The following is a 27998-nucleotide window of genomic DNA, read 5'->3' as shown; positions in this document are numbered from 1 at the left end:
TGTTTTTGCGGAACGGACGGATCGCGGACCCCATTCAAGTGAATGGGGTTGCGATCCGCATGCGGCTGGCCCACGGTCGGTGCCTGTGCATTGCGGACCGCAATTTGCGGCCCGCAGCACACGCACGGCCAGCACACGTTCATGTACAAGAGGCCTAATAGAGATCTCAGGACATATTGCAAGCACCTTATGGACATTTGAGATTAGAAGTCTTGCTTTATCTCCTGGCCTACAGGAGATGATCTGACTTTAGAAAACCTGTGAAAGTGATATGATCGAGGCAGAGCCGCAGAGCAGGTGTGAAGTCGTCCCATTAGCTGGAAATCTGGCATCATTTACATTTTCAACCTTAACTTCAGTCCGGGTGCTGCTTTATAATGAAATGATCCTTTCCATTGCAGCCCATTGGCATCCACATATTCACCTTCTCCTATCATCCTGTGAAGGTAGAAGAGACTGGGTGAGGCTTGATTCTCTCTGACACGTACTTCATGCATGAAATGCTCTAATTTACTGCCCTAGATGTCTCTTTCTACTGCAGATGATTGTTCTCTTAAACGGGATTACATGTGACAGATACTTCACTCTCACATTGCTACTTAAAATGCAATTTAATTAGCAAAATAATTAGGTTTTACTTTCAAATGATCTCTTTTAATACTACTCAATCTACATATACAAATTTTGACACGTGGGAAAAATATCTGTTTTTATCTTTCAGTCTGGGGCACATATTTGCTCTGTGTGATTTCATGAAAAAGTCAGTGTGTGGCCGAAAATTAAGAATTGAGGATTCAATCATTAACCTGTCTTATTTCTGCCATTCCTTCTTCAGCCCTACTTAGTGTATAATAATGGTGTATTCATAATTACTAATTACGGTAATAGTAATAATGATAACTATATAATAGTAGTCACTAATAAATCATATACTTCCTCTGGTTAAACCTAGGTAGCTCTGATCTCTAAGGCTACATGCACACGATCGTATGTGTTCTGCGGTCCGCAAATTGCGGATCCGCCAAAAAAAACAACGGATGATATCCGTATGCCATCCGTTTTTGTGGATGCATTGTAACAATGCCTAAAACGGACAAGAATAGGACATGTTCTATTTTTTTTGCAGGGCTACGGAACGGACATACTCATGCGGACAGCACACAGTGTGCTGTCCGCATTTTTTGCGGACCCATTGAAATGAATGGGTTCACATCCTATCCGCAAAAAAAAACGTAACGAACGCGGAAACAAACGTTTGTGTGCATGTAGCCTAAGGCTAAGTTCACACGAACGTGTGTTCCGTGGCCGTATTGCGGACGGCAAATTGCGGGCCGCAATACACGGCCACAGTTCCATGTGCATTCCGCATCACAGATGCGGACCCATTCACTTCAATGGGTCCGCAAATCCGGAATCGCGGAACGGCCGCACGGGACGGGACCCCTCGGAAGCACTACGGAGTGCTTCCGTCCCGTACTTCCGTTCCGCAAAAAGATAGAACATGTCCTATCTTTTAGCGGAACGGGCGGATCGCGGACCCATTATAGTGAATGGGTCCGCGATCCGATGCGGCTGACCTACGGCCGGCGATCGTGTGACCTCGGCCTAAGGCTGACTACATACAGTCAGTGTTTGTTCAGTGATTCACATTAGCGATTATAAGGTATAATGGTAAGATTTACACCAATTCTATGTCTTTGATTCTCACTTGGTTTTGGCTCAGAATCACTGATTAAACACTGATATGCTGGATTACATCCTGGCAGGGAAGACTCAAAAGAAAGGCTGGCATTTGAAATGTTTATAATTCTACATTGTGCAGCCACTCGATTATTCCTCCTGAAAATATAAGAATAAACTGACAACTGGGCGCTGCCAACCCCCTGGTCCATGGGTTATGGTCCCCTACACAGTCAGTATTGATAGTACCAGACTGTAAAGTGACCCACCTGACTGAGAAAAGAAATAATAACACACAGTTTTCTAGTCATTCATACATTTCCAGGAGGAATGACAGGTGAACAGAACTATGCAAAGTTCTAGGGAACAAATGCCACAGAATTGTTATTTCATGGGTAATGTGAGTATTCACTAACACAGACATGTCAGGAGATCTAACAGGCCACTTTTAATTATGTAAGTAACTATAGTCAAATGTAAAGCAGCGGTACAAAGTAATATGGCACAACAGGTTATAGTAGTAAGGGTGGCACTACACGTTAGATAGCTGTTGGCCAAACGTTTGTTCGGGCCCACAACTATCTCTTCGACAACTGCTGGGCTTAGCATGCATGTGTCTGGAAGAAAGCCACTGCCAGACTCCTCCGGTGGCAGCTTATCTCCCTGACAAGATTAAGGAAGTTGGAATCTAACCGTCTGATCCTTATCTACCCTGGCATCTGCTGTCAGGGGACAGTTGGGAGGCCCCCATAAACATTATTCGGTTGGCTGGTCTGCAGGTTTGGCTGACATTTATCTAACGTCAGCATAAGACAGCGCCAGGTTGCTCTCCCCTGAGAAAAGCATAATTTAAAAATACAAGAATAAAATAAGGCAATAGTGGCCTCAGATACTGACTACCTCTGCTATTTCTGGGGTAAGTTGTCAGCTCTCACCATTCTCTACTTTGGCCTACTTCTTCAGAATGTTTATAGGCATCACAGTCCTGTCCGTGCTTACTTTTGTTCTCGAGAAAATGTTCACAAGTTAGCAAAATTTGATTTTGCAGAATACAAATAGGATATCTCTGAGTTGCATATAATAATATACTGCATGTGATTTAACTAAAGCAATGACGAGCTGCCTGAGGGAATGTCTACATGGTGATTTTGGCCACGACAGCTGTCGCCCCAACCAGTGACCGCAGTGTGGCGGGGCTGAAGGTGGTCTCGTTTGCTGCGACCATGACATGTGAATCGCAAAAAATTCTGCAGTGTTGGAGGTGGGACCAGCATCTATCTGACACCGGTGGCATATCCTAGCGATACACCACCAATGTGTGAGATGAGCCAACCCCTTTAATACAGAATATTATATTATTTACTTGGATGTATTGCCATATTTTGTGCTTTAAAGGTACATAGTTACATGCTGCCTAAGGCCACATGCACAACAAAGGACCATTTATGCAGCCTGATTCCAAGATATAATGAGAGACGATCAACAATATAACCAGTTGACTGGTGTTTGTTTAAGGACAGTACTTGCAGGACGAATGATCGTTACTACGATTGTTCATCCCCCGTGCTTTTACATCATATCAGCAGCACATTCCTTGTGCAGTGGCTTTAACATGTGGGAGCTATTGGGTAGTAGGTGGGTGGCAATCCACCAGATGAGTCTGGCCCCTGAGAGTAGTAGCACCTGAACTATGATTTTGGTGGCCTTAGTAACTGTTACAGCTTAACCTGTTCCAGTGTGACAGGCCCAATGCCTTATAATATTAAAATAAACGTGTCTCCTTCTTAATTCGGTACAACTACAGGTCCATCTTAAAAAATTTGTATATCATCAGAAAGCTTATTAGTTTCAGTGATTCAATTCAAACAGTGAAACTCATCTATCATATAGATTCATTACACAAAGAGCGATCTGTTTCAAGTCTTTATTTCTTTTGATGTTGATGATTATGGCTTACAGCTAATGAAAACACAAAAGTCAGTATCTTAGAAAATTTGAATATCATGAAAAAGTTCAATATTGTAGACTTATGGTGTGACACTGTAATCAGCACAAAACACCTGCAATGGTTTCCTAAGCCTTTAACCCCTTAAGGACTCAGCCCTATTTCACCTTAAGGACTTGGCCATTTTTTGCAAATCTGACCAGTGTCACTTTAAGTGCTGATAACTTTAAAACGCTTTGACTTATCCAGGCCATTCTGAGATTGTTTTTTTTTATTGCACATATTGTACTTCATGACACTGGTAAAATGAAGTCAAAATAATAAATTTTTTTCATAAAAAAAATACCTAATTTACCAAAAATTTGGAAAAATTTGCAAATTTCAAAGTTTCAGTTTCTCTACTTCTGTAATACATAGTAATACCCCCAAAAATTGTGATGACTTTACATTCCCCATATGTCTACTTCATGTTTGAATTATTTTGGGAATGATATTTTATTTTTTGGGGATGTTACAAGGCTTAGAAGTTTAGAAGCAAATCTTGAAATTTTTCAGAAATTTACAAAAACCCAATTTTTAGGGACCACTACAGGTCTGAAGTCACTTTGCGAGGCTTACATAATAGAAACCGCCCAAAAATGACCCCATTCTATAAACTACACCCCGCAAGGTATTCAAAACTGATTTTACAAACTTCATCAACCCTTTAGGTGTTGCACAAGAGTTATTGGCAAATGGGGATGAAATTTGAGAATTTCATTTTTTTGCCTAATTTTCCATTTTAACCCATTTTTTTCCACTAACAAAGCAAGGGTTAACAGCCAAACAAGACTGTATCTTTATTGCCCTGACTCTGCCGTTTACAGAAACACCCCATATGTGGCCGTAAACTGCTGTACGGGCACACAGTAGGGCGTAGAGGGAAAGGTGCGCCGTATGGTTTTTGGAAGCCAGATTTTGCTGGACTGGTTTTTTGACACCATGTCCCATTTGAAGCCCCCCTGATGCACCCCTAGAGTAGAAACTCCATAAAAGTGACCCCATCTAAGAAACTACACCCCTCAAGGTATTCAAAACTGATTTTACAAACTTTGTTAACCCTTTAGGTGTTGCACAAGATTTAATGGAAAATAGAGATACAATTTCAAAATTTCACTTTTTTGGCAGATTTTCCATTTTAATATTTTTTTTCCAGTTACAAAGCAAGGGTTAACAGCCAAACAAAACTCTATATTTATGGCCCTGATTCTGTAGTTTACAGAAACACCCCATATGTGGTTGTAAACTACTGTGCGGGCACACGGCAGGGCGCAGAAGGAAAGGAATGCCATACGGTTTTTGGAAGGCAGATTTTGCTGGACTGTTTTTTTTGACACCATGTCCCATTTGAAGCCCCCCTGATGCACCCGTAGAGTAGAAACTCCAAAAAAAGTGACCCCATTTTAGAAACGGGATAGGGTGGCAGTTTTGTTGGTACTAGTTTAGGGTACATATGATTTTTGGTTGCTCTACATTACACTTTTTTGTGCGGCAAGATAACTTTTTTGACACTTTTTTTTTTGTTATTTACAACATTCATCTGACAGGTTAGATCATGTGGTAATTTTATAGAGCAGGTTGTCACGGACGCGGCGATACCTAATATGTATACAATTTTTTTTTTATTTATGTAAGTTTTACACAATGATTTAATTTCTAAAACAAAAAAAATGTTTTATTGTCTCCATAGTCTAAAAGCCATAGTTTTTTCAGTTTTTGGGTGATTATCTTAAGTAGGGTCTCATTTTTTGCGGGATGAGATGACGATTTGATTAGCACTATTTTGGGGTGCATATGACTTTTTGATCGCTTGCTATTACACTTTTTGTGACGTAAGATGACAAAAAATGGCTTTTTTTACACCGTTTTTATTTTTATTTTTTTTACGGTGGTCATCTGAGGGGTTAGGTCATGTGATATTTTTATAGAGCCGGTCGATACGGACGCGGCGATACCTAATATGTATACTTTTTATTAATTTATTTAAGTTTTACACAATGATTTCATTTTTGAAACAAAAAAAATCATGTTTTAGTGTTTCCATAGTCTAAGAGCCATAGTTTTTTCAGTTTTTGGGCGATTATCTTGGGTAGGGTATGATTTTTGAGGGATGAGATGACGGTTTTATTGGTACTATTTTGGCGTACATGCGACTTTTTTGATCACTTTTATTACCTTTTTTGGGAAGTAAGTTGGGCAAAATCTTAATTTCCTCATAGTTTTTATTTTTATGGCGTTCACCATGCGGGGAAAGTAACATGACCGTTTTATAGATCAGGTCGTTACGGACGCGGCGATACCAAACATGTGTAGGGAATTTTATTTTTTTCATTTTTGATCAGTGATAAATGTGTTTTTTGATTTTTACTTTTTTTTTTAACTTTTTTAACTTTTTTTTTGACCCAGACCCACTTGGTTCTTGAAGATCCAGTGGGTCTGATGTCTGTATAATACAGTACAGTACACTATATAGTGTTTTGTACTGTATTTTACTTACACTTTGTCTGAACAGATCTATGCCTTTAGCACAGATCTGTTCAGCACCATGGACAGCAGGATGCCTGAGAAGGCGTCCTGTTGTCATGGGAACCTTCCCCGTCTGCTCAGTTGTGGCCACAACTTCGCAGACGGGGAAGGGTAAGGAGGGGCACAGGCACAGCAACCCCCCGATGGGAGAGGGAAGGAGCTCCCTCTTACTGTTAACTTTTTCCATACAGCGGTCCGTACGGACGGCGGTATGCAAAGGGTCAAACGGCTGACATCTGCAAAAAATCATGCAGGGGTGCAGGGGGGGTGAAACATATATATTTTAGGCACACTAAAGGGACCGCGGGGATCAGAAACGACAGAAAGCGCAGCAAACCGCAGGTCTGAATTGACCTGCGGTTTGCGGCGATCGCCGATACGGGGGGTCACATGACCCCCCCTGGCGTTGTGACAGGATGCCGGCTGAATGATTTCAGCCGGCATCCTGTTCGGATTAACCCCCGCAGCTCCACAATCTCGATTTAAACTTAGGACGTACTGGTACGCCCTGAGTCCTTAAGGATTCGGGAAATAGGGCGTACCGGTACGCCTTAAGTCCTTAAGGGGTTAAAGGCTATGGACATCTTTGTGCACTAAAAATCAATAAACCCATATCTTACCGTAATGCAGCACATAATAAAATTGCACTTGTTTGTTTACTGGTATCAGCTTTGCTCTCAGAAATGCTCTGATATGATTTTTGCTCAGGACTGTCATCTCCTGTGAGGCTCTGTGGGCGTTCCTGTTGATTTCACATGCACCAGCACAAGCTCTTCTGCCCCACCCCCACATCCTGTTACATAGCACAGCTAGCAGCCACTTACATATAGGCTGCTGGAACTACCAAGTAACTTGGTAGTAAGATTTCATTCCAATCCACAACATGGTGAGTCTTACAGTATGCTACAGCCTGTAATCAGCAGAACTATTTCTCCCTTTCGATTCTGTAGAAAGTCCATTATTTGTAGACAGCAATAGATATTTCTGCTGATAAGGCTACAGTCGGAACCGTGGCGTTATAAGCAGGATATAGATCGCATTACTGACCGCTCTCACTACATGCACTCTCTTCTGAATACAGTATTGTGTGCAGTCCACATAAATCATATGTACTCTAAAATAGTACCAACAAAACTGCCACCTTATCCCGTAGTTTCCAAAATGGGGTCATTTTTTGGAATTTGTACACTAGGGGTGCATCAGGGGGTTTTCAAATGTGACATGGCAACTTTAAATTATCCCAGTGAAATCTGCCTTCCAAAAACCATATGGCGTTCCTTTCCTCCTGCGCCCTGCCGTGTGCCCGTACAGCAGTTTACGACTACATGTGCGGTGTTTCTGTAAACTACAGAATCAGTGCAATAAATATTGAGTTTTGTTTGGCTGTTAACCCTTGCTTTGTTAGCAGAGAAAAATGGATTAAAATGGAAAATCTGCCAAAAAAGTGAAATTCTGAAATTTCATCTACAGTTTCCTTTAATTCTTGTGAAACACCTAAAGGGTTAACAAGGTATGTAAAATCAGTTTTGAATACCTTGAGGGGTGTAGTTTCTAAAATGGGGTAATTTATGGGTGGTTTCTATTATGTAAGCCTCACAAAGTGACTTCAGACCGGAACTGGTCCTTAGAAAGTGGGTTTTGAAAATTTTCTGAAAATTTTTAAGATTTGCTTCTAAACTTCTAAGCCTTCTAACATCCCAAAAAAGAAAATGTAATTTACAAAATTATCCAAACATGAAGTAGACATGGGAAATGTAAAGTAATAAATATTTTAGGAGGTATCACATAAAGTGACACATGTCAGATTTGCAAAAAATGGCCTGGTCCTTAAGGTGAAAAATGGCAGGGTCCCTAAGGGGTTAAAGTATCGAACAGCAGTGCAGATATTTTAATAATGATTATTACTAACCGCATGTACAGTCAGATCCATAAATATTGGGACATCAACGCAATTCTGAGATTTTTGGCTCTATACACCACCACAATGGATTTGAAATGAAACGAACTAGACATGCTTTAACTGCAGACTGTCAGCTTTAATTTGAGGGTATTACATCCAAATCAGGTGAACGGTGTAGGAATTACAACAGTTTGCATATGTGCCTCCCACTTGTTAAGGAACCAAAAGTAATGGGACAATTGGCTTCTCAGCTGTTCCATGGCCAGGTGTGTGTTATTCCCTCATTGTCCCAATTACAATGAGCAGATAAAAGTTCCAGAGTTCATTTCAAGTGTGCTATTTGCATTTGGAATCTGTTGCTGTCAACTCTCAAGATGAGATCCAAAGAGCTGTCACTAATCACAATCAGTGAAGCAAGCCATCAAACAACTGTTTGGAACATTCTTAAAAAGAAGGAACGCAACGGTGAGCTCAGCAACACCAAAAGACCTGAAAGACCACGGAAAACAACTGTGGTGGATGACCGAAGAATTCTTTCCCTGGTAAAGAAAACACCCTTAACAACAGTTGGCCAGATCAAGAACACTGTCCAGGAGGTAGGTGTATGTGTGTCAAAGTCAACAATCAAGAGAAGACTTCACCAGAGTGAATACAGAGGGTTCACCACAAGATGTAAATCATTGGTGAGCCGCAAAAACAGGAAGGCAAGACTAGAGTTTGCCAAACGACATCTAAAAAAGCCTTCACAGTTCTGGAACAACAACCTATGGACAGATGAGACCAAGATCAACTTGTACCAGAGTGATGGGAAGAGAAGAGTATGGAGAAGGGAAGGAACTGCTCATGATCCTAAGTATACCACCTCATCAGTGAAGCATGGTGGTGGTAGTGTCATGGCGTGGGCATGTATGGCTGCCAATGGAACTGGTTCTCTTGTATTTATTGATGATGTGACTTATTACAAAAGCAACAGGATGAATTCTGAAGTGTTTCGGGCAATATTATCTGCTCATATTCAGCTAAATGCTTCAGAACTCATTGAACGGCGCTTCACAGTACAGATGGACAATGACCCGAAGCATACTGCAAAAGCAACCAAAGAGTTTTTTAAGGGAAAGAAGTGGAATGTTATGCAATGGCCAAGCCAATCACCTGACCTGAATCCGATTGAGCATGCATTTCACTTGCTGAAGACAAAACTGAAGGGAAAATGCCCCAACAACAAGCAGGAACTGAAGATAGTTGCAGTAGAGGCCCGGCAGAGCATCACCAGGGATGAAACCCAACGTCTGGTGATGTCTATGCGTTCCAGACTTCAGGCTGTAATTGACTGCAAAGGATTTGCAACCAAGCATTAAAAAGTGAAAGTTTGATTTATGATTATTATTCTGTCCCATTACTATTGGTCCCTTAACAAAAGGGAGGCACATATGCAAACTGTTGTAATTCCTACACCGTTCACCTGATTTGGATGTAAATACCCTCAAATTAAAGCTGACAGTCTGCAGTTAAAGCACATCTTGTTCGTTTCATTTCAAATCCATTGTGGTGGTGTATAGAGCCAAAAATGTTAGAATTGTGTCAATGTCCCAATATTTATGGACCTGACTGTATGTGCTGTTCCTAGAACATGTACCGCTAGTAAAATAAACTGGCCAATCCCTTTAACATTTCAGTTCTTGCAGGTTTTCAAGTAAATCCAATTTTAAAAGGTTAAATCTACTGTAAGTACCTGTATACTAAATGAATATAACAGTACTGATTTAATAAAGTGTGTGCTTGTTTCTCCTCTCTAGGCCTCTAGTGATATGTTCAAATATCAATAGTTTTGCTTTAAACCTCACATTTTTATTTTTTTAAGATGAAGCAAAAAGAATTAGAAAATCCAGATCCATCCTCAGTGAACTGAACAAGACTAATAGTGTTCATTAAGTGGGTAATGTGGTGCTCTTGTGTACAGGCGTTAGATCCCAAAATAGTACTCACTGTACTAATCAGAGGGGAGATAAAGTGCTCTGCATTTGTAGTAAAAGAGCACGTTTTTTTTTTTTTTTTAAAGGGAAAGATCTAAATATTTTGAGCCTCTAACTTCGGGCATTAGACCACTAGATATAACTGAACATGCAAATAGATCTTTGAAGAACGAGAGGATTATCTCAACACTTGATAGATTTATGTCTTTTTTCAACTGTATTAACAACTGCAACTTTCCACTGATCTTTTGCTTTTCTTGGTCTGACAGATAAAAACGTTTTCTGGACAATATAGCATGATATTACAGAGAATAATCTGTATACTGCCCCATTCAGACAACTGTATTTTTAGTCCGCATCCAATTCACATTTTTGGCGGATCAGATGTGGACGCATTCATTTCAATGAGGCCACAAAAGATGTCCATTCTGAAGCCCCACAAAAAAGATAGAACATGTCTGCAAAACAGATACAGTCGTGTGAATGGGGCCTAATAATGCTTCTATAAAATAGGTTTGCCATCATTTTTTTGATCTCATACATACAAATGTACATAGAAAGCTAAGTAGTCTATCAGTACATTTTTGGAGTTTCGTAAGAAATTCTAGGAGCAAACACAAGGAGAACATACACACTCCATTACTGATGTCGCCCTATACAGGACCAGTGCTAACAACATGTACCAAATCTGGTGTATTCTTAGCCAGTATTAAAAGGGGTTGTGCCATGAAAAGTATTTAGGGGGAAATTAATCACTGTAGGTGTATTTGAGTTTAGTTTTTAGATAGGAGTTGCTATGTGCACCTGCACCAAATTTCTGAAAGTGCTGCACAGTAATAATAAATTTGGTGCAAGTGCATGTAATTGTGTTTATTTCAGTATAAGTAGGATTGGGGGATGCATGGCGTGGAGTTGCGACTTCTTTGCTACCCTTTTAAAAAGTTGCACTTCATATACCACTCACAAAAGTGATCCATTTTGAAATTCCAACCACGTTTTCACTATAAATTTAGGTGGCAATGGAAGGAACGGTGCCCAAGTCGTAAACCTGTAATTGCGAATTTTCAAATACAGATTTCCAGCGCACATTCCTTGATAAATTCCCCCATTAGTACCTCTCCTCGAACTTGTGAACAAGGGGTACCCTCTTGAATGGTGTGGAAGTGCACATGTTGGTCCACTGTTCCATTCACTTTTATGGGACTGACTGAGTGCTGTGAATTGAGCAGTGGACTATATGCGTACTACTACTCCATTCAGAGTGGGCCATCAATCACCCTTAGGGGCTATTTCTTTGAATCAATACCTGTTAGACAGTATGGCTTATATGAGAGTTGGGCTCCAAGTATTATTTCCTCTGATGGGCCCAGGGAACCCCAGTCCAACAACGAGTATAGGTGACACATTATTTCCGTTGGATGACCCCTTTAAGGTAAAACTATGAAGCTAAACTAATTTATGATCATATATTGCAATACATTTATCATCTCATGTGTGCCACTTGATAAGTTTATTCACAAATGGTCACATGGACCAATAATTGTCTCTTAGTTTACATGTGTTAATTCCATACTGGTATAAAACATAACATTAATTTCCTTTATTAAAATATTCTATTGACTACAAACGTTTAAAATTCTCAGCTGTGTCTGTGAGCTTATTATTCTAATCACTGGTATTGCACTGTTGTGTCACATGGGGCTAACTAAGAGGCGCACATTGTCTCCTGCCTCACGGGCTCCCCTGCTTTATACGGTTGCTACTGTGATATACTAGCACTGTTATCTCACAGTGCACTAGAGTTGGGTGATGCGTTCCCTCTTGTTGAACCTCCCTGTTCTATGCTATCTCCGTCGTAACACTTCTCACAGGCACACACTGTCTAAAATTCACACTAACACACTCTGCCCCCCGACATGTTTCGCCAAACACTTGGCGTCCTCAGGGGTATCGGGCAGTATGCTGGTGAGGGGACGGGACCCCGGCTTTTAAAACCTCCCTCTGATGACGTTGTCACTCAGATGACTACTGTGTGTCTATTTTGTTGCTGTGCTAACATTCTAGCCTATCAGGGGTGGTTTGATATTACGTTGGGCGTATAGTCACTCCCCTTCTCTTACTTGTCCAATGGATGGTACTGTTCTTATGACGCATGCGCCAAAACTTAGACACAGATTCCTCTGCAGCTTGCCACTGCGTATGTCTATGGACTTGTATGTAACGCCGGTCTCCTTTTTCCATTGGGCATGCGTTCAGACTTCATAGATTTTCAGGTAGGTTATTCAATGTGCATGCACTTAAACTTCAACACTTGCTTTGTTATCCATTTTCTACTGCGCATGTCTTCATACTTATATATTGACCTAATCTGTCAATCCACTGTGCATGAATTTGATCTTTGTAAATTACAAAGTGGAATTCTTTGGCGCATGCGCAATATCTTTGCCTACAACTATGCCTCTGCATCTTGCCACTGCGCATGTCCATAGACTTATATATTACGCCGATCTTGTTTTTCCATTGGGCATGCGTTCAGACTTAGTAGATTTTCATATACTTTCTTCCACTACGCATGCGCTCAAACTTCAACAGATATTCTATCGTCTACTGCGCATGTCTTCATACTTATATATTGACTCAATCTGTCTTTCAAATTTTTCCAGAGGTCCCCAAAAATGAAAAACACCAAGAAGTGACCCCATTTTGGAAAGAGCACCCCCGTACAGACATTTTAAGTGGTGGAAAGGGTACTTTTTACCAAACAGGTGTCTCAGAATAGATTATGTAGTGGTTGTTGGAAAGTGGGTATGCAAGTGAGGTGGACTAAATCAGAGATATGGAAATATTACAGGGAGCATAAAGGATAAAATTAAAAATCCATGGATGAGTGGTAGGTTCGGAAGCATTCTTTCATGCAGAGGCCAAGTTTATCAGGGCAGGTGTCGCACTGATAAATGTTGTCCTTTCGTATTCCCCTTTTGTGACAAACCCGACATCTTTTTTGGGTCTTTCCCCTTTTTGCTGTTTGTGGGACTTCACCAGGAAAATGTTGTCCTGGTAAAACACGGGCACCATGACCTCCTGAAGTACTCTGGCCCTCCCCTTCCTGACTTTGGAAAAATAGGGCCTTGATGACCACCTCTTGGAACTGAAGGAAAGTTCCTGTCTGGCCTGCAGTTTTATGTAAAATGTATGTATTGTACATTGCCATCTGTACAATGTATACGGCAAGCTTTTTGTACCACACCTTAGTTTTACGCATGGCACTGTAGGGCTTCAGAACTTGATCAGACAGATCAACCCCTCCCATGTGCCTGTTGTAATCAAGGATGCAGTCAGGCTTGTTGACAGGGGTAGTTTGTACCTCGCACTTGGGCAGGAGAACTGGTGTTTGTGTGAATTGTGGTTAGTACAAGGACATCCCTCTTGTCCTTGTACTTAACCGCCAGCATGTTCTCATGGAGGAGAGCCTTACTGTCACCTTTTCGGAGTAGTTGCCCTACCAGGGATCTAGGGAGCCCTCTCTGATTTTTTCGCACTGTGCTGCAAGCCACAGTACCTCAGGCTTTTAGGGACATGAATAGGGGTATGCTGGTGTAATAGTTTTCTACATAGAGGTGATAACCATTATCCAGCAGTGGGTGCAGTAAGTCCCACACAATACAAGCATATATAGGGTATTGCTGTAATCAGGAGAAAATGGGCAATAAAAGCCCTATGGCGCTACTTCCCTTTTGGACCCTGCCATGCACCCATACATCATTTTATGAGCACATATTGGGTGTTGGCGTATTCGGGGGAAAATAGGGAACAAAATTTGGGGTGCCTTTTGTCCTGTTACCCCTTGTGAAAGTGAAAAATGTGGGTGTAAAGCAACTTTTTATGGAAAAATTTTAAATTTTTCATTTTCATAGCCAAGCGTTTCCTAATTCTGTGAAACGCCCGATGGGTCAAAGTGCTCACTACACACCTTGAAATATTCCTTGAGGGGTGTAGTTTCCAGAATGGGGTGACTTTTTGGGGGTTTCCACTGTAGGGCCACCTCAGAGAGTCTTCACATGCGACATAGCTCCCAATTACCATTCCAGCTAAATCCGCTCTCCAAAAGCCATATGATGCTCCTTCCACTATGAAGCCTACTGTGCGCCCATACATCAGTTTTTGAGCACACATGGGGTGTTTCTGTAAACCCCAGATTCAGGGTAATAGATTTTGAGTTTTGTTTGGCTGTTAACCCTTGCTTTGCTACAGGAACAAATGGATTAAAATGAAAACTCTGCCAAAAAAGTTAAATTCTGAAATTTCATCTCCATTTGTCATTCACTCTTGTGGAACACCTAAAGGGTTAACAAAGTTTGTAAAATCAGTTTTGAATACCTTGAGGGGTGTAGTTTCTAAAATAGGGTGATTTATGGGTGGTTTCTAATATGTAAGCCCCAGAAAGTGACTTCATACCTGAACTGATCCTGAAAAATTTGGGTTTTGGAAATATTGTTAAAAATGTTAAGATTTGCTTCTAAACTTCTAAGCCTTCTAACGTCCCAAAAATATAAAATGTCATTTTCAAAATGATCCAAACATGAAGTAGACATATGGGAATGTAAAGTAATTACTATATTTGGAGGTATTACTATCTATTATAAAAGTAGAGAAATTGAAATTTGGAAATTTGCTAATTTTTCAAAATTTTTGGTAAATTTAGTATTTTTTTTTAATAAATAAATAATTTTTTTGACTCCATTTCACCAGTGTCATGAAGTACAATATGTGACGAGAAAACAATCTCAGAATGGCCTGTATAAATAAAAGCGTTTTAAAGTTATTACCGCATAAAGTCACACATGTCAGATTTTCAAAAAATGGCCTGGGAAGGAAGGTGAAAACAGGCTCGGGGTTGAAGGGGTTAATGAAAAAAAAGATAAAATGCAGAGTTGTATTTAACTTACTTGTTCTCTGTAAAATTTCCAATATACTGAGCGCCATTGGAAAATGTGTAAGTACCTCTTCCGTGAAACTTGTTGTCAATGAATTCTCCTTCATATATTGCTCCTGAAGGATGCTCGAGCTTTCCGAGCCCCTGCATCTGTACTTAATATAAGAGACGCAAATCAATTTCTAGATATAATTCCATAAAATTTATAAAATGAAGAAGTCTAATTATAGGCGCCATCACAGACTCAGACTACTGATTCCACAATGTTGCCTCTGGGGTAGAATAAATGCTATCCCTTTGCCTACAATAGATGGTTCTAGCTATTCTGCCATCATAACCAAAGTGGCTGCACAACAGGAACTGGTCAGAGCAAATTACCCTGTCATGTTTCCATGAACCGGTATAGGTCACGCCATTTGGACTTCGGTTTACTCCCATTCCACTCCTCTCCAGTGCTCCTGCTGCCGATCTTCTGCATTCGCCATCTGAAATGGAGCACATTAGCTGAGACGCTGACTGACACGAGAAACAGCCTTGCCCACATGAGCTTACAGTCTATAAGGAACAGAAACAAGAGGTGGAGGAAACGAGGAGGGAGATATAACTGAAATACCAGTCAGCAGAACTTTAGGGCAGGTTGTATATTTATCAGAAGAGGTACCATTTCAGTGAGCAATTCAGGGCTTCGAGGGTTAGAACATGTTGGCTGGAATAAAGGAAGCAGAGTGTGAGGATCTGTCTAGTGTTGTAGAGGGGTGGCTGCCATTAGTAGATGAACGTTGTGGTGAATTACAGAAAGTTTCACACTAGCGGCAGCCTTCTCTGGCAGGCTGATCTGCCCGGTGAACAACCTGCCGGATCCGTGCTGCCACTAGTGCATGACTATAATGGGGGCAGGGCGGAGTTCCGGCGGCAGCGCGGAAAACATGCCGAGAGGTGGCCGGAATAAAACTACGACATGTTATAGTCAATGGGGCCGGAGCGGACCACGCATGCACTAGTGGCAGCGCGGATCCGGCAGGCTGTTCACCCGGAGAAGGCTGCCGCTAGTGTAAAACCAGCCTAAATGTAGGACTGAGCAACAGGAAAGGACTTTGAAGGCAGGATAAGGGGTAGTCAAAGGTAGGAGACAATCTAGGGCGCCACCTCGCTAAAGGTGAGGGGGGGGGGGGAGGTGATCCAGAACCCTGCGTGTGAGTGCTACTTCTGCACATCCAAGGAAAAGGTCATCAATATCTGATCGATGGGGATCCAACTCCTGGCATCCATGCCAATCAGCTGTATGAAGAGGCCGTGGCACTCAATGAACACTTAGGCCTCTACCTAGGCTATGTGAAGTCACGTTCATCAGTCACCCCGGTGACTAGCACAGTCCCATTGAAATGAATAGGGTTGCACTGCAGTACCAAGCACAGCCACTATCCAATTGACAGCTTAGTAAGCTCAATGGAGCTCTAGTGAACATTGCGGCTTTTCCAAACTGCTGATCAGCGGGGGTAACAGGAGTTGGACAGCCGCTCATATTGATGGCCTATCCTGAGGAAAGGCCATCAATATAAAAATCCAATATAGAACCCTTTAATTATTAAGCTTAGCCACAAGTATAGCACTGTACTAAACACTACCTATAAGGGCTCATGCACACGACCGTATGTATTTTGCGGTCCGCAAAAAACAGATCCGCAAAAAAAACAGATGACGTCCGTGTGGATTCAGAATTGTGGGGAACGGAACAGCTGGCCCCTAATAGAACAGTCCTATCCTTGTCCGTTATGCAGACAATAATAGGACATGTTCTATTTTTTTGCGGAACGTAAATACGGACTTACAGAAACAAAATGCACACGGAGTAACTTACTATTTTTTTTGCGGACCCATTGAAGTTAATGGTTCCGCATACAGTCCTAAAAAAAACGGAACGGACACAGAAAGAAAATACGTTCGTGTGCATGACCCCTAAGGTTTAAAAAAAGTAAGCTGAGTGTAACTACCTCCCCCCAGGCAGGCTGCTGTCATCAGCTTCTTGTGGATATCTTTTTGTGACATTTTGGATTTCAAAGCACACAGCGGTGTTTATAGCGCTCAGAACATTGTTCTAGGCCCTGACAGATCGCCTCAATACAGCCGAGCAACATCTGGTAACAGTGATTACAGTGTTCTCAGCGTGACAGGAGGCGCTGAACTAACACGGTATCCTGTACGGAGGCTTTCCGAATGAGAACTCTTACAGGCTCTCCAGATGCTGCAGCCAGCATTATACAGCTGCTCCAGCAATTTCTGCTGCCCATGCATGACCTCCAGTCTAAGCGACTGTGTATCTTTAAAACCACAGTCCCTTAGGGCTCATGCATACAAACGTATTTTCTTTCCCCTTTCACACGGGCAAGTTTTCCGCGCGGGTGCAACGCATTGCACCCGCACTGAATCCGGACCCATTCATTTCTAGGGGCTGTGCACATGAGCGGTCATTTTCACGCATCACTTGTGTGTTGCGTGAAAATCGCAACATGCTCTATATTGTGCGTTTTTCACGCAACGCAGGCCCCATAGAAGTGAATGGGGCTGCGTGAAAATTGCAAGCATCCGCAAGCAAGTGCGGATGCGGTGCGATTTTCACGCATGGTTGCTAGGTGACAATCGGGATGGGGACCCGATCTTTATTATTTTCCCTTATAACATGGTTATAAGGGAAAATAATAGCATTCTTAATACAGAATGCATAGTAAAATAGGGATGGAGGGGTTAAAAAAATAAATAAAAAAATTAAACTCACCTCATCCACTTGTTCACGCAGCCCGGCTTGTCTTCTTTCTTCTTCTTTGAGGACCTGGGAGGAAAAGGACCTTTGGTGACGTCACTGCGCTCATCACATGATCCATCACAGACCATGGGATGAGCGCAGTGACGTCACCAAAGGTCCTTTTCCTCCCAGGTCCTCAAAGAAGAAGAAAGAAGACGAGCCGGGCTGCGTGAACAAGTGGATGAGGTAAGTTTAATGTTTTTATTTATTTTTTTAACCCCTCCATCCCTATTTTACTAAGCATTCTCTATTAAGAATGCTATTATTTTCCCTTATAACCATGTTAAAAGGCAAAATAATACAATTTACACAACACCTAACCCAAAGCCGAACGTCTGTGAAGAAGTCCGGGTTTGGGTCTGGGTACCAAACATGCAGATTTTTCTCCCGCGCGTGCAAAACGCATTAAAACGCTTTGCACTCGCGTGGAAAAATCGCGCATTTTCCTGCAACGCACCTGCATCCTATCCAGCCCTCGCACACGACGCCTGTGTGAAAGAGGCTTAACAGTCCGAAATAGGCAAATATGACTTCCGTTAGAATCCGCCTGGTAAGTGGAGGGGGGGGGGGGGGGGGCTAACCTGTTCAGCAGACAGATGTGAGGCAATGCTTGTCTCAATGGCGGATCAGAAAAACGGAAAACTAAACGGTGATGTGATCTTGGCGTAATGAGCACTGATGGATAATAACAGCACGTTGATGGTTGCTCACTTTCTGGCGGGCAGATAATGCCCAAATGGATTGTCTCTGCTGCCTTTTGTCTACATTGTTGTCGGCAGCACATCCCCTAACTGCGCGTTTGGCGGTGGACATTTTGCAAAAGGCCTGTGATAAGCAAGGAATGTTCTTTTCCCTGATAATAGGCTCATGTAAAAGGCTTAAAATCATATTTACTTTTACAACTAGTCACAGTACAATGATATATGTCTTACCGTAAGTGTCTCCATTTGGGAACACCAAGGAAATCTGAAAAACTTCAGAAACTCCTAGAAAAAAAAAACAGCTGTAATTTATCTCAGGTTAATTATACAAAAAAAAAAATCACACACAGTGCCTAGGGGCAGAATACGTAGAAATCCATCCCGTCAAAGATATTTCTAAGGCTACATTCACACGACTGCATGTATTTTGTGGTCCGCAAAAAATACGGATGATGCCCGTGTGACATCAGAATACGTAGAAATCCATCCCGTCAAAGATATTTCTAAGGCTACATTCACACGACTGCATGTATTTTGTGGTCCGCAAAAAATACGGATGATGCCCGTGTGACATCCATGTTGCATCTGTTTTTAGTATGGATCGATTGTAACAATGGCTATCCTTGTCCACAAAACGGACAAGAATAGGACATGCTCTATATTTTTTAGGGGGCTATTGAAATGAATGGGTCCTCATCCAATCCGCAAAAAAAAAAAAAGGAATGGACACGGAAAGAAAATACGTTCGTGTGAATGTAGCCTAAGCATACCAATTTCACATGCTATCAATGTCTGATTGGTTGGGATCAAACCGCTGTGAACGCTCCTCTGATCCCGAGAACAAAGGTGTTTCCGCCTTGCTACTTAGGCTGGGTTCAGACCTGAGCGTCTTTGATATGCGCGTTTAACGCGCGTTTTTGACGCGCGTTTTTGACGCGCGTTTTTTGCAATAGTAAACGCGCGTTTGACGCGCGTTTGTGTGATTGACTACAATGTCCTATGGCCACAAACGCGCGTCAAAACGCCCCAAAGAAGCTCAAGTACTTGTTTGAGCGTAGGGCGTTTTACAGCGCGTTTTTCAGCGCTGTAAAACGCTCAAGTGAGAACCAGGGCCATAGGGAAGCATTGGTTTTCATGTGTTGAGCGTTTTACAGCGCGTTTGAACGCGCTGTAAAACGCTCAAGTGTGAACCCAGCCTTAAGGACTGTGTCTAAAGTTTACCGCAGTCCCATTCACCGCTCCTTCTAGACATTGGTGGGGGTCCCAGTGGTCGGACCACCACAACTCAGACACTGAAGTCATAGGGCTCATGCACATGACTGTATGGCTTTTTCAGTGCTTTGCGGTCCGTTTTTTACAGATCCGTTGTTCCGTTTTTTGTTTCCGTTTCCTTTCCGTTTTTCCGTATGCCATATACAGTATACAGTAATTACATAGAAAAAATTGGGCTGGGCATAACATTTTCAATAGATGGTTCCGCAAAAACGGAACGGATATGGAAGACATACGGATGCATTTCTGTATGTGTTCCGTTTTTTTGCGGACCCATTGACTTGAATGGAGCCAAGCACCGTGATTTGCGGACAAGAATAGGACATGCTCTATCTTTTCACGGTACGGAAATACTGAAACGGAATGCACACAGAGACACTCCGTTTTTTTTTTTGCTGAACCATTGAAATGAATGGTTCAGTATATGTACCGCATACATACCGCAGACCTGTCACTTACCAGTAGGAGGAGCTCCCGGCCGGACGCAGACATCGCAGCTCGCAGGTAAGTATAATGGTTCTACAAATTGCTAAGTAACCATGGCAACCGGGACTGCAGTAGCGTCCTGGTTGCCATGGTTACCGATCGGAGCCCCAGCGATTAAACTGGGACTCCGATCGGTACTCTCCGCTGCCACCAATGATAGGGGGGAGATTTTAATTAGGAGGGGGAGGGAGGGGAGAAGGCCCACTGGCCACCAACGAGTTAACTACAGGGGAGGGGGGGGGCCGGCCGCACTGGCCACCAATGAGTTAACTACAGGGGAGGGGGGGGGCCGGCCACACTGGCCACCAATGTGTTAACTACAGGGGGGGGGGGCTGCCCCCTGCTGCCTGGCAGCACCTGCCAGGCAGCAGGGGGCAGTCATGTACACAGTTCTTTTAGTATATTCTAACCTGAAGCGTCCCCATCACCATGGGAACGCCTCTGTGTTAGAATATACTGTCGGCTCTGAGTTTTGACAAAGTGAAAACTCAGCTCTGAAAAAGCTTTTATGCAGACGGATCTTCGGATCCGTCTGTATAAAAGTAACCTACGGCCATGGATCACGGACACGGATGCCAATCTTGTGTGCATCCGTGTTCTTTCACGGACCCATTGACTTGAATGGGTCCGTGAACCGTTGTCCGTCAAAAAAATAGGACAGGTCCTATTTTTTTGACGGACAGGATACACGGATCACGGTCTCGGCTGCAAAACGGTGCACTTTCCGATTTTTCCACGGACCCATTGAAAGTCAATGGGTCCGCGAAAAAAAAACTGAAAACGGCACAACGGATGCACACAACGGTCGTGTGCATGAGGCCTTAGAGAAAGCTCCTCCATGGCTTCATTCTAACTGCACATGCGCTGCTTTTCCTAATAAGAGCAGCGCATGCCCAGTCTGCCCCTGCCACTGACGCGCTCCCTAATCCGACTCTGTCTCTACAACCGGCTTATTTCTGTCAGAGTTCGGAGCGGGAAGAAAAGTAAGAGCGCGTAAAATCATAAACAAAAATTGTCTCTGAATGTGTACATAGCCTTTAAAGGGGCCATGACACTTTTCATGGATCCATTTGCAGAATGGATCACGATGAATCATGATAGATCTTATAATGGGGCCTGCCAAATGGAAAAGGATTTAGGAAAACTAGCAGAATGGTCAGAACTCTGGAAACTGAAATTTAATGTGGATAAGTGCAAGATAATGCACCTGGGGCGTAAAAACCGAAGGGCAGAATATAGAATATTTGACACAGTCCTGACCTCAGTATCTGAGGAAAGGGATTTAGGAGTAATTATTTCAGAAGACTTAAAGGTGGGAAGACAATGTAATAGAGCAGCACGAAATGCCAGCAGAATGCTTGGATGTATAGGGAGAGGTATAAGCAGTAGAAAGAGTGAAGTGCTTATGCCGCTGTACAGAACACTGGTGAGACCTCACTTGGAGTATTGTGCGCAGTACTGGAGGCCATATCTCCAGAAGGATATAGATACTCTAGAGAGAGTTCAGAGAAGAGCTACTAAACTAGTACATGGATTGCAGGATAAAACTTACCAGGAAAGGTTAAAGGACCTTAATATGTATAGCTTGGAAGAAAGAAGAGACAGGGGGAATATGATAGAAACTTTTAAATACATAAAGGGAATCAACTCGGTAAAGGAAGAGAGCATATTTAAAAGAAGAAAAACTACCACAAGAGGACACAGTTTTAAATTAGAGGGGCAAAGGTTTAAAAGTAATATAAGGAAGTATTACTTTACTGAGAGAGTAGTGGATGCATGGAATAGCCTTCCTGCAGAAGTGGTAGCTGCAAATACAGTGAAGGGGTTTAAGCATGCATGGGATAGGCATAAGGCCATCCTTCATATAAGATAGGGCCGGGGGCTATCCATAGTATTCAGTATATTGGGCAGACTAGATGGGCCAAATGGTTCTTATCTGCCGACACATTCTATGTTTCTATGTTTCTATGTTTCTATGTCAAGCGACCACTGTTTTCCCATCAAGATTAACTCTACGGATTGCTCTGTTTGGGCCAGTGGCGTACATAGAGAAGTAAGGGCCCCATAGCAAAGATCAAACCAGGCCCCCCACACAGGACAGAAGGGTCTCCGCCTAAACCCTTTTCAATGACCCTTGGGCCATTTTTCCACTGCCTCATTTGCTAAAAGTTGTTCCTTTAGGCCTCATGCACACGAGCGTTCCGTTTTTTGCGGTCCGCAAAACACGGAAGCCGTCCGTGTGCCTTTCGCAATTTGCGGAACGGAACAGGCGGCCCATTGTAGAAATGCCTATTCTTGTCCGCAAAACGGACAAGAATAGGACATGTTCTATTTTTTTTTGTGGGGCCACGGAACGGAGCAACGGATGCGGACAGCACACGGAGTGCTGTCCACATCTTTTGCAGCCCCATTGAAGTGAATGGATCCGCACCCGAGCCGCAAAAACTGCGGCTCGGATGCGGACCAGAACAGCGGTCGGGTGCATGAGGCCTTAGAGGGTAGAGTCCTTACCAAGATTTCACCCCCAGTAGAAGAGGAGATAATCCCAACTGAGCCCCCCTCTTGCCCTGGAACCCATAGCAGTTGCATGGTCTGCCGCTATGGTAGTTACGCCCCTCGTTTGGACATGTTCACACAACGGAAATTTTATGCAGATTTCAAAATCCGGGTGAAATCTCCTGAATCCACTTCCCATTGTTTTCAATGAGAAATTTGTATTGTCATTCATAAGAGTGTGGGAGAGGTCTGCCATGGACTTGACATCCACGCAGGGGTGCACCACCAATGAGGCCAGGTGAGGCGATCGCTTCAGGCAGCACCAGGTAGGGGCAAGAGCGGGGCAGCGGAGGGGGCATGGGCTGAAGGGAAGGGGAAAGGTTAAGAAATTGGCATTGGGGGGGGGGGGGCGTCTTTTCAGTTTACACCTCAGGCAGCAAAAAGGGTAGGTGCACCCCTGCCGATCCACGTCATGGAAAAAATGACGAACCACTTACTGAAGTTCCGTGCTGGCCCCCATTAAATGAGGCTTATATGTAGACATGTCTTTGGCATGACACATTCCAATAGAAATGTGGGGTCTCTCCAAGGTTCCTTTATGTTGCAAATCTGAGTTTTTAGCTTGAAAAATCTGCAGCATGAACATGGTCTGCTTGTAGTCAAAAAGCAATGAAGACTTGACCAACAAAACCAGCACCAGTGTGAACAGGCTTTTTAAAGGGAACCTGTCACCGGGATTTTGTGTATAGAGCTGAGGACATGGGTTGCTAGATGGCCGGCGCTAGCACATCCGCAATACCCAGTCCCCATAGCTCTGTGTGCTTTTATTGGGTAAAACTGATTTGATACATATGCAAATTAACCTGAGATGAGTCCTGTCCCTGACTCATCTCACGGACAGGACTCATCTCAGGTTAATTTGCATATATATCAAATCAGTTTTTTTTACACAATAAAAGCACACAGAGCTATGGGGACTGGGTATTGCGGATGTGCTAGCGGCCATCTAGCAACCCATGTCCTCAGCTCTATACACAAAATCCCGGTGACAGGTTCCCTTTAAGTGGTTGCACACTTTTTTCCCTAAGTTAGCTTTCTTTTTTTTCTTTTTTAGCAAAATATGCAGTCCAACAAAAAATTATATAAACCCCTATAAAACCTGTAAGTGATGAAGCACCCTGAAGGCTCATTTTACTTGACTACTCCATCCCTCCCAAATATAGCACAGAACATTTCTGATAATCCAGCACTTGTTTCTAGAATAGAAAAACACAAGACTATCGATGACTTCTCAAGACCGGAGGCTGAGGATGGAAAAAATATAACCAATTTTTGCTAGTATTTTATTTTTGGGCTGATTCTGAAGATTCATTATCCTTGCCCTTACAGTCAATATACCAGTCCATGATCATACAATAATCCACAACGTATGTTAACGGGGTATTCCAGTAGAATAAAAAAAAAAGACACGTGGGATGGCAATGAAATGGTTAAAAAGAAAAGAATCAAACCCGAGATGGCGGGCAATCACTGGCTGAGGTAGGTCATTTCCCGCTATCTCCTGCTGTGTCGAGAAAGGAGCAGGAAGTGGAGTGCAGCGCAGGATAGGGCACCACCATAACAGCGGCGCCAGGAAATCATCGAGGTGTGAATAAGCTAGTTCTTTTTATAACCATTTCTTGGCCATCCGACCTTTTTTTCTGGAATACCCCTTTAATCTGGCACGTATCAGGTCTCAATAAAGATAGGTTAAAGGGGTAAAGATGAGGATGGGTCATCCATATCAGATCTGTGGGGGTCTGACACCTGGTACCCTCACCGATCAGCCGGTGCCAGGTGTCCAGCTGCCACAGATATGATATTGACCTATCCTGAGGATTAGACCGGGTTCACATTGAAGGGATATATGTGACTCCATTTTGTCTTATTCAGCCACGTGTATTACATTTGGCCAGTACACTTAGAATCTCCCTTCCCCCTTCCCCCTTATGGAATGTGTGAAACTTCCTGTGCTGTTTCAGATACCCATACATTCCTTAGTCCTACCATATAAGGTCATCTGGCTCAACTGTCTGCTAGCCTATGTGTCTATACCTGATTGGTCAAATGCTGTTACTATGAGTCATCTATTATGTTAATGCAGAGCTCATGTGTGATCGATACCATAGGTCGAATACTAATGCTAACATATGATTGGATGTCAAGGAAGCTCAACCCCCTCTATTATAACTGTTTGCCAACTGTGAATAAACCAGAATGGATTAGAACTACACGTCTTCAGTGTTATCTTGTTCATTCTCCCGGTACCGGATAAGGTTTAATTCAAGCTGATCACCGAAATCATGTGTCAGGGACACCGTTAGGCAAGAGAGTAAATTGCCCAACACACATCACCGTTTGTTTTCTGTTCTTCTGATATGAAAAATATAGAAGAAAAAAAACTGATCCTGTATTTGAAGCATCTGTTAGTCCTCGTTCACATCTCCGTTAGGAGTCCCAGCACACAGCAGCCTGCCGGATCCTCTACTTCACCGCCGGATCCTGCAATGAGGTCCAGAGGTGATCCAGCTGATCTCTGACAGAAATGGCGGGTTACGACCGGACATAAACTGTTGCATGCAAGGGTTTTTTGTCTGGCCAACAGCCAGCGTTTGCGCTAGATCAGGCAGCCGCCTCTCCAAAGTGGAGATGTGAACGGAGCCTTATGATCATTTCTGCACATTTGGCATCCGTTTTAGCCATTTCTGTCTGGGATCCGTTATTATAGACGGGAAAAAAAGGTACGGCCTGCACCAAAAACAACGGATCTCAGATGGAAATGGCTAAGACGGATGCCAAATGAGCTTAAATGAGCATAATGGATGTTCAAAGTACAGAATCAGGTTTTTTCTTTATGTTTTTCTGACGGATCAGAAGAAAAGAAAAAGTAAATGGTGATGTGAACCCAGCCTAAATCATCAATATCTGCAGCCCGACAACCCCTTTAAGGGTTCGCTCACATCAGTGCAGGAGGCTCTATCAGGAGTTTCCCTCACAGACCAAGCGGCCTCCTTAGGGCGCAGAGACGCTGAGCCAAGGGAGGGGGGGTGCGGAAAAATGAAACTTTATATATATATATATACAGTCACCTAAAGAATTATTAGGAACACCTGTTCTATTTCTTATTAATGCAATTATCTAGTCAACCAATCACATGGCAGTTGCTTCAATGCATTTAGGGGGGTGGTCCTGGTCAAGACAATCTCCTGAACTCCAAACTGAATGTCAGAATGGGAAAGAAAGGTGATTTAAGCAATTTTGAGCGTGGCATGGTTGTTGGTGCCAGACGGGCCGGTCTGAGTATTTCACAATCTGCTCAGTTACTGGGATTTTCACGCACAACCATTTCTAGGGTTTACAAAGAATGGTGTGAAAAGGGAAAAACATCCAGTATGCGGCAGTTCTGTGGGCAAAACTGCCTTGTGGATGCTAGAGGTCAGAGGAGAATGGGCCGACTGATTCAAGCTGATAGAAGAGCAACGTTGACTGAAATAACCACTCGTTATAACCGAGGTATGCAGCAAAGCATTTGTGAAGCCACAACACGCACAACCTTGAGGCGGATGGGCTACAACAGCAGAAGACCCCACCGGGTACCACTCATCTCCACTACAAATAGGAAAAAGAGGCTACAATTTGCATGAGCTCACCAAAATTGGACTGTTGAAGACTGGAAAAATGTTGCCTGGTCTGATGAGTCTCGATTTCTGTTGAGACATTCAAATGGTAGAGTCCGAATTTGGCGTAAACAGAATGAGAACATGTATCCATCCTCTGATGGCTACTTCCAGCAGGATAATGCACCATGTCACAAAGCTTGAATCATTTCAAATTGGTTTCTTGAACATGACAATGAGTTCACTGTACTAAAATGGCCCCCACAGTCACCAGATCTCAACCCAATAGAGCATCTTTGGGATGTGGTGGAACGGGAGCTTCGTGCCCTGGATGTGCATCCCTCAAATCTCCATCAACTGCAAGATGCTATCCTATCAATATGGGACAACATTTCTAAAGAATGCTATCAGTACCTTGTTGAATCAATGCCACGTAGAATTAAGGCAGTTCTGAAGGCAAAAGGGGGTCCTACACCGTATTAGTATGGTGTTCCTAATAATTCTTTAGGTGAGTGTATATATATCTGTATATGCAGTGTGGCGCCCAGGGATCTCACTGTACTGACTATTATCCCTGGGCGCCGCTCCGTTCACCTGCTGTGGCCCCCGTTACTGTCTTCCTCGCCGTATGCTAATTACTACTAACTTCACAACAGGGAGGAGACATCCCCTTCTCCCTGACTGTGACGCTCTGCGATTGGACAGCGCTACAGCCAGGGAGAAGGAACGCCCAGGAGAGAAGCTGATGTCTCCTCCCCATTGCTCCGATAGTAGTAATTATCATACAGAGACGGTAACGGGGGCCACAGCTGGCGAACAGAGCGGCACTCAGGGATAATAGTAAGTGCAGGGAGATCCCTGGGCGGCCCACTATATATACAAATAGTTATCTTACAATGTTTGGACCCGTGAAAGGTCCTCTTTAAATAAATCACGATGGAGGGGAAGAAATGTGCCATGGGGGGGGAAGGGGGTAATAAATGTGACACAAAGGGGGTGATGTAAAAAGCAGGGGGTGATGTGACATGGAGTGGAGGGAGAGAATGTGACATTGAGGGGGTGAAATCTGACATGGGGGGGGGGGGGTGATGGGCAAAATGTAGCTTCGCTTGTGTTGGCAAAAATCCTTGCACCAGATCTGGTCACAGATTCCATTTTAAAAAAACTGGACATAATCATTTTGTCCGGTAGAATTGTGGACGCGTGATGGACCCCGCTGTGGAATGGACCAAAGCCTCTGCGCCTATAACAATGGAAACAAATGTGAACAAAGCCTAAGTGTGAATTCACACGCTGCAGATTTTGTTGCTGACATTTCTGGGACTGTCCTATTCCTCTAAACTCATTTCCAGTGGCAAAACTGCCACATGTCAATAACTCTTCAAAAAGTTATTCAAATGCATCTCCGTTCCTCTATATGGAGAACCCCTTTAATAAGGTGAACTCGGAGTACTGTGCGGTATTTACACACAGTGTATAACTAGATCCTACCGTCAGCCTCCGCTATCCCTTTTTCCATTTCGCTTCCCGCTACCGCAACCGACATAGCTCGCTGCTGTGTTACCATGGAAACGTGGCTGACGCTCACTGA

General features: G+C 43.1%; 1 protein-coding gene across 1 annotated transcript; it reads right to left on the bottom strand.

Moving 5' to 3' along the window:
* Positions 1–9: 9 nt before the first annotated feature.
* MORN2 (MORN repeat containing 2) lies at positions 10–27977 on the bottom strand. Its single transcript, XM_040429597.1, has 5 exons — positions 27899–27977; positions 18729–18782; positions 15375–15481; positions 15010–15146; positions 10–438 (listed from the first exon to the last, which is right to left on the bottom strand). The coding sequence occupies exons 1-5, from the start codon at positions 27972–27974 to the stop codon at positions 336–338; spliced, it is 477 nt and encodes a 158-aa protein (XP_040285531.1). The 5' UTR covers positions 27975–27977; the 3' UTR covers positions 10–335.
* Positions 27978–27998: the final 21 nt, after the last annotated feature.

This window comes from Bufo bufo, chromosome 4 (assembly GCF_905171765.1).
Source record: "Bufo bufo chromosome 4, aBufBuf1.1, whole genome shotgun sequence".
Taxonomy (NCBI): Eukaryota; Metazoa; Chordata; class Amphibia; order Anura; family Bufonidae; genus Bufo; species Bufo bufo.
The sequence above is the reverse complement of the archived record's forward strand: the minus strand, read 5'-3'. Positions and strand labels throughout refer to the sequence as shown.